This window comes from Zonotrichia albicollis, chromosome 8, assembly GCF_047830755.1.
Source record: "Zonotrichia albicollis isolate bZonAlb1 chromosome 8, bZonAlb1.hap1, whole genome shotgun sequence".
In the NCBI taxonomy this organism is placed as follows: domain Eukaryota; kingdom Metazoa; phylum Chordata; class Aves; order Passeriformes; family Passerellidae; genus Zonotrichia; species Zonotrichia albicollis.
The window spans coordinates 22,632,619-22,643,873 of NC_133826.1; the positions used below are offsets into that span (position 1 = coordinate 22,632,619).

At 39.5% G+C, this 11,255-nt stretch overlaps 1 protein-coding gene across 2 annotated transcripts; it reads left to right on the forward strand.

Annotated features, from left to right (window-relative positions):
- Positions 1-186: 186 nt before the first annotated feature.
- Positions 187-9,890, forward strand: LOC102067605 (coagulation factor XIII B chain). 2 transcript variants are annotated; one of them, XM_074546258.1, is made up of 12 exons: positions 187-709; positions 1,775-1,975; positions 2,463-2,648; positions 3,249-3,425; positions 3,519-3,695; positions 4,875-5,042; positions 5,360-5,455; positions 6,104-6,286; positions 7,749-7,952; positions 8,314-8,496; positions 9,237-9,478; positions 9,719-9,890. In XM_074546258.1, exons 1-11 carry the CDS (start codon positions 628-630, stop codon positions 9,458-9,460), a joined length of 1,881 nt encoding a protein of 626 aa, XP_074402359.1. In that variant the 5' UTR covers positions 187-627; the 3' UTR covers positions 9,461-9,478; positions 9,719-9,890. The 2 variants fall into 2 exon arrangements, with proteins under 2 accessions (XP_074402359.1, XP_074402360.1); XM_074546259.1 differs by lacking the exons at positions 3,249-3,425; positions 3,519-3,695 and having other exon boundaries at positions 192-709.
- Positions 9,891-11,255: the final 1,365 nt, after the last annotated feature.

Sequence of the window (11,255 nt, forward strand, 5' to 3'; positions counted from 1 at the left end):
TTATACCCTCCTATTCCCAAATTTAAGGCTTATAGCTCCAATGATGTTAAATTAACTGATTGCTATTAGTCAGTGAGGTGACTAAATTAGATCCATTTTTATGTTTTGTTTAAAAAAATACTTGGAAGAGGCTTGCTGTATTCAACATAACTAAGATAATAATAGTGGCTATGTTGTTCATGTGAGAAACTCCAAAATTATAAATATCTATAGAATGCAACTGCCTGGTTTACTCGGGCTAGGCTGGAGGATGGGGGAATTGTCTATTTCCTCTGATTTCAGCCAAGGTAAATAATCTGATAACAGAATGCCCTTTAAACTTGGGACTCTGGAGGTTGTGAGGGGAACAGTAATCAGCAAGCTTAAATTGTTCCATAAGCCCTTTGCCTGATTTCACTGTAAAATGATAAATTACAGGTGGCAAAGTGTGCCAAATGGAAGTAGAATCCTGCCAACTGGTATCAAGTTATTTGGAGAACTAATACAAATGAAAATAGGTTTTCCAGTGAATTAACTTGTTACAAAATACCATAGACATTAAGGCATTTGTTGAATACCTTTGAAAATTCAGTTAATTATTTACAAAAGTAATACTTAGGGAGTTTTCACAGCTGGTGGAAACTGTAAATGGAGACAGTAAAGAAGATGAGATTTAAAAGCTATTTTATCTTCCTAGTTATGGTGTGCTCAAGGAGACTCTTTGCAGAAGGTAAATACATTGAATTCTATTGTACTTTGAATCTAGAATATGCAGTCTTGGTAATTTAAGTGCAATGTCTTTCATCTCTTTACTGAGTAAACTGTTTTTAGAATTTAAATACAATTCTGTTGTGACATGGCTGATTCCTGTCTAAGCCTCAAAGCTGTCATATTGAAATGTTCAGCCTTTAGTTCAGAAGAAATTTCTTTAGCAATGTTTTACTATTACAATATGTACTATTTGAAATTTTGTACTATTAAAACATTTCATGTCTTGAAGTGTCTTGGGGATTGAAGTATTTTTCACTTTGTTACAAAATAGTGGAGGTTAAATGGAACCTGCAGAAATTAATGTGGGGTGGTCCTGCATTTTTCTATCCCTCTTTTCAGCACTGATTTCTTCTTTTGGTTGTTGTTTTTGGATTTTTTGTTTGTTTTGGTTTTGTTATTTTGAGGTTTCTTTAAGTAACCTAATGTCATATTCAGCACGACTCGTTAAAAATGTTTTCCCCTTTTACTGGGGATTGTTATTTTGTTTTTTTTTTTTTATTGCCATTCTGCTTGTTATTTCTTTTATCTCCATTTCTTGTTTCTTTTCCGTTGACTGTTCTTAAATTCCCTTTCTTAAGCAAGCCTAACTCCTATATTGTCTCCTAGCAGCTTATCCTACTTTTCTGGTAGCATTTTCTGAATTAGGGAGTTGAGGCACTGCTAATCCTGACACTTGTCACTGAATTTTACAGTAGGCATTGGCAAGTTTGTGCAGCAAAGGGTTCTCGTGCTTCTGGGCAAAATAGGGTAAAATTAAGGTGTCCTGCATCAGTTTGCCACAGTTCACATTAGGAGGCTTTATTCTACAGCTGATATTCTTGTGAAACCCCAAGAGCAAAAGCTGATAAAATTGTAGTATGTCTTCGTTTCAGCAGGTCTCAAAAGGCCCTTCATGTTTGTAAGTATTCAGAATTTTCTTGTTTGAAAGCCTGAATCAGTCAAGCTCATATTAGATAAATTAATGCAAAACCATTCATATCTGGGCTGGAATTTTTTAGTGGGAAATATATTGATCTTTTTACAGATACACCTTGTGATTTGCCACAGATAGAAAATGGAAACCTTCCCCAGTACTATTACAGTTTCAAAAGTTACTATTTCCCTATGGATAAAGGAAAAAAGCTCTCCTATTCTTGTGTGGTTGGTTACACAACTGAAAGTGGGACTCAAGATGGAAGAATAACTTGTACAGCAAAAGGATGGTCTCCAGTGCCTCGATGCTACAGTGAGTTAGCTTTATTCATCATTGCTTCCAGCAGGGGCATTTCCTGGCTGGTTTTCCTGGGGCATGGAGGAAAAGAAGCTGCAGAGCAGAAGGGATAAAATGTCCAAGGTGAAATGAATTATTTATGTGAAGACTACCTAGGTTTATATATGGAATATTTCTACAACAATACATATTTTAAGGGAACTTACCCATTTATATTTTATATAAGAACATAAAGTTTTTCAGTTTTCTTAGTCTGGGAAAACTATTAGTTTTCCCTTAGATGTATAACTTCTTGAGTCTCCCTAGCTCTAGATCCCTTGGCTGTATTCCATGTGGTTACCACGTGGTGGTTTGATGCATAGTTTGAAGACTGGAGCAGAGTTTCTTCAATAAATTGAGACACTCAGATTAGATCAGTAGTGCTACAAACCCCTTCTTTTGCTTGCAGGAAAAAAATATATTCCATTCTTTCTTTCTAACCAAGCTGTCTTCTTTCCTTCAGGAAAATGCACCAAGCCTCTTTTGGAAAATGGCTCTTTTTACAGCACAGAAATGGACTTCAAAATCCATGAGAAACTGCAATACAAATGTAATCCAGGCTACCTCACCCTGAGTGGTGCTGCTGAAGATACAGTGCAGTGTCAGCCACAAGGATGGTCCTCCCAGCCAAGCTGTACTAAAACACTTGGTAGTGTTGTGCACTTCTCTCCTTTCTAATCTCTTGCAGAAGTCTGGAATTCCACTGTCTTTGCTGTAGGGCCAAACTGCCTATGATGGGCTGTCATTTGAGTGCTCCTAAAGCAGGTTCTCAGCTGTACCTCTGGGAAAAAGCTTGTCAGGTTTCACATGCTGCTGATTTTGTAAAGATTACATGTAAAATGATAGCTGTAAAATTATAGATGTAAAATGATAGATTGTGGTGGTGTTCGCAGGGTCTCAAGATGAGGGAAAGAGACGAGGATGTTGACTCTGTTTCAGAAGGCTTGATTTCTTATTTTATGATATATATTATATTAAAACTATACTAAAAGAATAGAAGAAAGGATTTCATCAGAAGGCTAGCTAAGAGTAGAACAGGAATCGAATGATAACAAAAGTTTGTGTCTCAGACAGAGAGTCCGAGCCAGCTGTGACGGGCCAACAGAACACTCGTGCCAACAGCTGCATTTGTAGTTATTCATTATTTTGCCTGGGCTCTGGCCACTTTTGAGTTGTATCTAAGGGAAGCTTTGGAACACTCCTGCAAGAAGAGCAGGCCGTGCTCATGCCTGTGCTCTGTCTCCCCGAGGGCGGTGCCAGGTGCCGCGGCTGGAGCACGGCAGCTACGCAGGCACGGCGCGGGAGGTGCGGCAGAACGGGACGCTGCGGTACCGCTGCCAGCCGGGATTCCGCTCCGCCACCGGGAGCGCCGCCGCGGCGGCCCTGTGCCTGCCCCACGGATGGGATCTGCCCCCACGCTGCACCAGTACGTCCGCAGCCCTGCAAACTCCTCCACTGACACACAAATCACCCGCTGGAGGGAGCCTGCCGGGGTTTCACTGCTGTGTTTTCTTCCCAGGGATAACTTGCTCCGCTTTGAGCGAAGTAGCTCATGGAGGTTTCTATCCTGTGAAGAAAAGCTATGAAGAAGGAGATGTAGTTCACTTTTTCTGTGACAAACATTATTCTGTCACTGGATTTGATTTAATTCAGTGCTATAATTTTGGGTGGTATCCAGACCCTCCAGTGTGTGAAGGTACCTTGCTTTTATAGTTTTACTGTGTCAAATTCTTAGAGAAAAGCTCACACCTTTCGAGAAATGCTTTATGAATACAAAATAAAAATACAATTTGTAGCCTAAATGTAAATCAAGTGTTAGTCAACGAGCAGGGAGCCAGGACAGCAGGAAGGGAGGCAATGGTAATTGGAACTACATTTCAGTGAACTCTAGCAGCAGGACAGATACTGTCTCTTACTGTTGTCTGTCTGAGTTGTATCCCACAGATGCAGGAATCAACAGTTATAGGAAATTTTTTAGAACCTGAAGCTCAATAAACTGTTCAGAATACATGAAGGGTTAACCAGGCCTGCTTAATCCTGCCCTGTGGGATGAGGATGTACCTCTTGAGAGGCATTAAAAATAAAATTTGTAGCAAGGTTCTCCTTAGCTTGTGGTACTTTTAAGAGTTGTACAGCCTCCCCAAACTTTACTTGTTCTGAACAGATAAAATAAAAGGTTGTCCTGAGGACAGAAACACACCTTTAGCAGTTGCTATCACTTCCCCAGTCACAGGGGAATAATGGAGAGTCTCAGTAAAGAAAGTTCCAAAAGAATGGAAGGTGAAGCCGTTGAGATAGAGAGCAGAGCAGGAAGCAGCACAAAACAACCTTTACTACAGCTTAGACTCCAGCCTGGTGTTTATTCTCATGACACAGCAGGAACTTTCCTTGAGTGAGTGCAGAGAAGTTGGAGATGCTCAGGAGGGCGAAAACAAGGCCTAAATCTACTTTTGAGGATACAGTAATCACAAACTTAATTTGGAAATAGGAAATGGGCTATGCTTATTGCTTCTTCTGTAGCATTAGAATTAATACATAATCTGCTTTAAATAGTATATGAATGGAGGGTATGGGAGATCTCTATTTCCTGGAGTCCTACAAAGGACATTTTATTAAGTCCCTGTGGAGAAATTACAAATTTGTTTATAGCAGTACAATGACATAGTACTTTTATTTTATATTTGTGGAATGCAAAATCACTTGTTTGTTTGGGTCTCCCATTGTATGAAGAAAATTAAGAAAATTTGATTAAGAAATTACTCTGGCTTAGCCAAAAAAAGCCTTTTGAGTGATAGGCTTGCTTTGTGTATGGTGAGCTTAATTGTGTACATGGTTTTGGTAAGACAGAAAACAATATGCAATTTTTTGTTTTCAGATATAAAAAATAAATGTCCTCCACCACCACTCCCTCGTGGCCATTTCAGCACAGCCAGAACATATCATAATGGAGACAAGGTTAATGTACAGTGCACCTTGGGAAGGAAAGGATCTGAGGAAATCCAGTGTGAAGGAGGAAAATGGACATCACCCTCTATCTGTATTGGTGAGTTACTTCTGTGCAGGCTGACAACTGAACTGAAATGATTCTTCAACCCATGCCTTAATTTTCTAGAGAGTTTCAGTTTCTCTGTCTGCAAAACTGTTATCCTTCCTCTCTTAAAAGTCTTGAGACACAAAGTGCTGCATATTTTACAGGCAATCTGTGGTCCCCAGATAAAAAAGGATGAGCTAGGTGAATTCATCTGCCACCTGTAACACCTTCCCTGGAAAACTGGGATTATTACATTTTGGAGTGCAGAATGTTTGTTTGTTTGAGCTATTTCTGTGCAAACTGGTTCTGAGTCTCTGCTGTGGTTACAGGAGCTGTGGATAACCAGGAATCTGGGACAGCACCACCACCACTCGAGGCAGACGCAGAAACAAGGGCAAACCAATCACATCACAATGAAGATATGAGTAGGTGAACATTGTTCTTCTATTTAAAAGGGACTCTCCAATCCAATTATAGGCATTTTATGACTACTTTTATTCTTTTGCTATAGGACAGTTCCTTATTGTTGAAAATGCTTGGGCTACAGATGTCAATGTAGCCAATAAATAAAAGGCTATTGTTGCTTTTTTCTAAATTACACCAATAAGCCTGCTCTGTATTTGTAATTTTATTTCATACAGAGCCTTTACTTTCAGTCATTTTATACCCTTTAGTATTATTTGGACATGCAGCTTCATGAGTATTTTGTTGTTCCTTTGGTTAATACTTACAATGAGGGTTTTTTTGAACCACACATAGATGAAACATATAAAGTAACAAATAAGATGGTCTACATCACATAAAAATAATTAATCTGTATTGAGTGTAAATTAGCAAGAGTCAAAAGTAGGCATAGATGTAAAGTGTGGAGGGAAATAAAATGCATGTCTAAAATTCAGAAAGGCAAGGGTAGAGTTTCCAAAACTGAAACCTGGAAAAGGAATTGTATTGGTTTGGATTCTTTGTTTGCAAATTTTCTTGCTCAGCCTAGTATTGGTCTAATACTTTCACCAGTGTTAGCAATGTTGTAATCTAATCTAGATTTAATTGCCTCTCTCTCTGTCCCATATCAGAAATGCAGCAAGACTGTGCCTCTCCACCTGTGGTTAAAAATGGTGCTGTCCTGGGCCCAGTACTGGCAAGTTACAAAAATGGTTCCTGGGTAGAATATGTTTGTCAGTATTACCACATTTTGGATGGGCCCAGTACTGTTTATTGTCACCAAGGAAACTGGACAGAGCAACCAACCTGCTTAGGTGAGTCTTGGAAAGAAAATAACAAATTACATATGTAATATAAAAAGGGAAAATCGGCAGGAACCTCTAAATAATCTTTTCATCACCATCTTTTCTCTTTCGTTGGAGTTAATAAAGATTCCAGAATTAGGAGGATGAACCACAATTAAATTTTTAGCAGTCCTCTCCTGCTGGGTATCCTCTGGCCTGTTCTTAAAACCAGCCAATTAAATAGATTCCTCTGTTTCCTGAGTGAGCTATTCTAGTATCTAGCTATTCCTGTTTCCTGGGAGGATTCTCCAATTTCTTTCCTCCATATTGTCCATTCAGATAATTTCTTCCTGTCTTTCAGTAGATGATTAGAAGGAATGGTGTAGCCATTCCCAAAATGGCTTTTAGATACAATTAACAAAGAATTAGCAATGGCTCGTTGGACTTTTGTTTTTAAACTTTCAGGCTTTTTTTTTTATTTACATGTCTATATCTGTTGTTTCATGCTGGTATGGGCTTCCAAATTTTTCTGTGCTGCTTTTATGTATGCTGCTCAAAACAATGTATAGAACTCCCAGTAGAAAATTACCAGTGCTAGCAGGAATACAAACAAGAGTTGTTTGTTTATCTTTCCTTCCTTCCTCTAATAAAATAATTAAATTTTACTAACATCCTGTGTTAAATTGGCCCACCTTTCAGTTTGTAATCTACTGTGAAAATAAAAATACACAATCAGTTCAGTTTTAATTGCATATTTCTAAATGAACAGAAGTTACCTCATCTAGACTGAAAGGTCCAGGTCAGCATTTTTGGATCTGAGTACTCAAATTTACCAATCCTGTGAAATAATGAAATCTCACTTCCTGTGAGTGTTGTCTCATTAACATCTCAATAATCCATCATCCTTTGCGTGTTCTCTGAGATTTCTTTTATATACTCACCTAAACAAACAAACACCATGCTGATGTTAACTTCAGGAAAATTCCAGGGGAATTTGGTGTTACACTGAGCTTCAGGAAAATTCCATGTGAATTTGGTGTTACCCCACTGTCACCAGACTGGCAATAACTGAGTTCTCCTTGCCTTTCCCTTAGCAAAACATCAGTAAGGGCCTTTATCACCCAGTGATTCTCATAGAACTTGTAGAAATCTATTTTTGTAGGCTTTATTGATGGTGAACAGTGGTTTCAGTAGTTAATGAGGTTAATCATCTAATGGAAAGCTACACTCCCTGATGTGATCCTGGCACTGGGTTTTAAGAATTTTGCAGAAAGCAGCCATTCCTTTTGCATGTATTTGGTTTTTGCTGTCACTTCAGACAATTTCTTTCCATTTGCACTTTTTTAATGCATCTGTAGTTCTTTGTCTTGCAAAATTCAGAAGCATTTTAGAATTATTGACTGACATGGGGTTCTCTTTCTTCACTCCTACAAAAGGGAGCTAAGAAACCAGTTAAGGTGGCTCCTTATTAAAATACATTTTTATTTCCTAGAACCATGTACTCTGAATGTAACTGATATGGACAGCAACAACTTAACACTGAAATGGAGACGGGAAGAATTAGTTTTCCTCCATGGAGATCTCATAGAGTTTGAATGTAAACAGGGATTTAGTTTTCTCCAGACTGCCATTCCATCTCCTGGGAGGACACAGTGTGACCAAGGCAGACTGAATTATCCAAAATGTGCTATTCAAGGTAAAGCAATAATTTTTTTATTGCATTTTTAATTACTCCATCTTAGACCTATTTAGAAATTATTTGCTTTACTTTTAGTGTGGGCCTGGAGCCTGCTGTAAATAATCAGTGTTTAAGCTTCAACAATACAGATGCAGAAGATAACTCTATTGTTGAATATAGCCAAGCTTGGAAAAGTGATACACCTCCCTTTGCTGTGCAAGGCTGTAGAAGGGAGGGGGAAGCTCTGCTCTGAGCCCAGGAAACTGAAAGCTCTGTAGAAAGAGAGCTGTAAAAAGAAAACCTTCATGTTCATTTAATTTATGATAAAGCAGTCAATTTTTTAGTTTCTTATTCTTAAATGTTTTTATTGTTGTTGCAGCTGCTACAGAAAAATGTGGCTCTCCACCCTCTATTGCAAATGGAGCTCTGACTGTCCCAGCACTGCCCCAGTATGACAGTGGCTCTTCAGTTCAGTATATTTGCTCTGAGTATCATTTTTTGCAAGGCTCTGAGAGAATCTACTGTTCTGAAGGACAATGGACCTCACCGCCAGTTTGTATAGGTAGGTGTGATGAACAAGATAAAGAAGCACTTATTTCTATATAGAATTCAAAGCCTTGAGGAACAGCCTGGGAGTGACCTGGAAGGGCCCTCTGGTCCAATCCCCTGCAGTGCGCAGGGCTGCTCAGAGCCCTCCCCAGCCTGACCTTGGCCTTGCCCAGGAAATGGGCAACCACTGCCTTTCTGGGAGAAGGGAAAAAAGGGAAAATTGTTCCAGTGTTTTCCCCTTCTCATTGGTGGTAATGACTTCCTTATGACTAGGCTGAATCTACCCTCTCACAGTTTAAAACCACAACCCCTTGTCCTATTGCTCCAGGCCCTACTAAAAACTCTGTCTTCTTCTTTCTTATAAACCCTTTTAGGCTCTGGAAAGGTGCAATGAGGTGTTCCCACATCCTTCTTTTTGCCAGGCTGAAAACCCCAACTGTCTCTAAAATCAGATCCTTATAATTTATGAGTCTTGTCAGCTAGAACTTTTAAGTCTCAATTTCAGTGTCTTCAAATGACATATGAAAGTTTACAAAGAAGCAAGTTAAGCTCATCTGGTGGAGTTTTTTTTATTTCCTTAACTATGATGTGCCTGCAGTATAATAAGACAATAGGAAATAGTTAGCAGTTTTAGTGTAGCTAGTTAGCAGTTTTAGTGTAGCCTGGTCAAAATAGTCTGTTCCAAAGAGAATCAATTTATTAGCAGTGAAAAAGAATCATTTTATTAGCAGTGATCAAGTCTCTCTTTTTTAGAACCATGTACTTTGTCAAAAACTGAAATGGAGAAAAATAATGTGCTGCTGCAAGCATTCTATGCAGACCAAGTTTACTTTTACCATGGGGATTATGTTGGATTTTACTGCAAACAGAACCATTTTGGAGCAGAATCTGGCACAACTTTATTTCAAGTACAGTGTGAGAGAGGACAGCTGGCATATCCAAGGTGTGTTGAAAGAGAAAAGCAAGTACGGACTTGAGGAAAGGCCATAGGAAAGGTATGTATGTGTTCTTCATCTCTTATTAGCAGGGGAATTAGGGTGGCCTCGTGTTCTCCAGGCTGCTCCACTCAGCTTTGGGAATTGAGTGTTGAGTCTGAGCTGCAGGGGGATGGAAGGGAAAGGCCTTTGTGGGATGAGGATGAGCAGTGCAGCACAGGGATGCAATATTGGCATACACATTGAAAAAGCTGGAGGAAGGACTTGTACACCTTAACAGCACTCATTCTCCCTTCACAGGTAAGGAGCCTCTAAAGGACTGACCTTGAGGAACAATATAAAAGAGCAAACATTAAAACCTTTTAAGGGATCTGTAAAACTACTTAAAACCAAGAAGTATACAAATTGACTGAAAAGTTGTTTTTTTCTTTTTTTTAAACTATTTTAAGAATATTAAAATGCAAGTACCTGGTATGATTTCCTATATACTTAAATATTGATACTCATAAGGGTCTTCCTGAGAACAAGTGTGACTACAACTATGAAGAAAATCCAGGAATGTGGACAAAGTTTGCCTTGCATCCATTTTAGTCTGGTTTAATAAAAAAGCCACTCTAAGGGTGTCTTCTGTCTTTCATGTCTAAACTCATCTGTCTGTGAAATCATAGCATGTATGGTGCTCTGTATGGTTTCCAAAGCTTTTGCAAGAGTTACATGAATGAATAAGATAGAAAAGAAATGAAAGCATTCAGGAATAGACAAATTCTGCTTATTTAGTCAAAACCCAGCCAACCAATAGGTGGAAAAAAGGTTGATAAAAATACTTTAATGCACTTTAGTGCATATAACAGCAATACTCTTCCTCTTACAGAGCAAACTGGAGCAAAAGGGATTAAAAGGCCCTTGCTGGAACAGCTGTTGGAAGTAGAATTCATTCACCCCCATCACTTGCTCTGGATGTACACACACATCCTGCCCTGTGTGGCTGTAACCACAGGGCAGGATGAGGGGCATTGCAGACATGAAGGCAGCATCTTGTTGATGAACTTGGAGGCAAAGAACAAATCAAATACTCAAGCTTCATGTGGGGCTGCTGCCCCACCTACCTGCTTTAGTGACATGCCACATTTTCTTATTGATTGTTTTAATCCTCGTGTAGCAACAGAATCCCTTCTTCTGACCCTTAATGTCCCTTGTAAGTGCCACTCTGAGCTTCAGCATTTCTAACATCCATACATGCCACATCAATGCCATGGATAGCTCACCTTGGAGCCTGTTTTTGCCTCAATCCCCTGTACATTGTTTTTTTTTCTGCTTCAGAGACCTCTGTGCAGTCTCTGATGAGATAAGTTGGTCTAGGTAGATGTGTTTTTCCTCCTGAAGATGAGAACTGAATAATCTTGTGCTTGCAGGATTCTGTGCTTCAAGACCTATAAGCTTTTCTGGACTCCTATTTTCCTAAATAAGTGGAAGTCTGCTCCCCTAAGGTGTGGGATTTGTACACTGGTACTTGCTTTTTTCTTTCTTCTGAATCAAGGAGTGCATTAGCACATGGCTGCCACAGCCAGGCTGCCACTGATTTCCACAAGCCACTTTCTCCTTGTTTGTGAAGGGCAGATGGGCTGGGGGTGGCACAGACTGGCCTGTCCAGGAGCTGGAGCAGGAATTTGTCTACACCTTCCCCTAGAAATCCCAATCACTTGCTCCCCAACATCTTGCCTTTGCAGGCAAATCTCCCAGAAAAACTGGTTCTGGCTAGAGACTGCCTCAAGCTGTTCAAAGGAGACTCCATTACTTGCTCTTTCTGCTCAGGACACTCAGCCCAGACTCATTTCCA

What these genes read in the sequence shown, in the direction of transcription:
- LOC102067605 (XM_074546258.1), top strand. Translation starts at nt 628, where the DNA reads ATGGAGACAGTAAAGAAGATGAGATTTAAAAGCTATTTTATCTTCCTA. An exon ending in AAGGAGACTCTTTGCAGAAG is followed by an intron (nt 710 to 1,774) that starts GTAAATACATTG and finishes ATCTTTTTACAG; the next exon opens with ATACACCTTGTGATTTGCCA. An exon ending in TCTGCCCCCACGCTGCACCA is followed by an intron (nt 3,426 to 3,518) that starts GTACGTCCGCAG and finishes TTTTCTTCCCAG; the next exon opens with GGATAACTTGCTCCGCTTTG.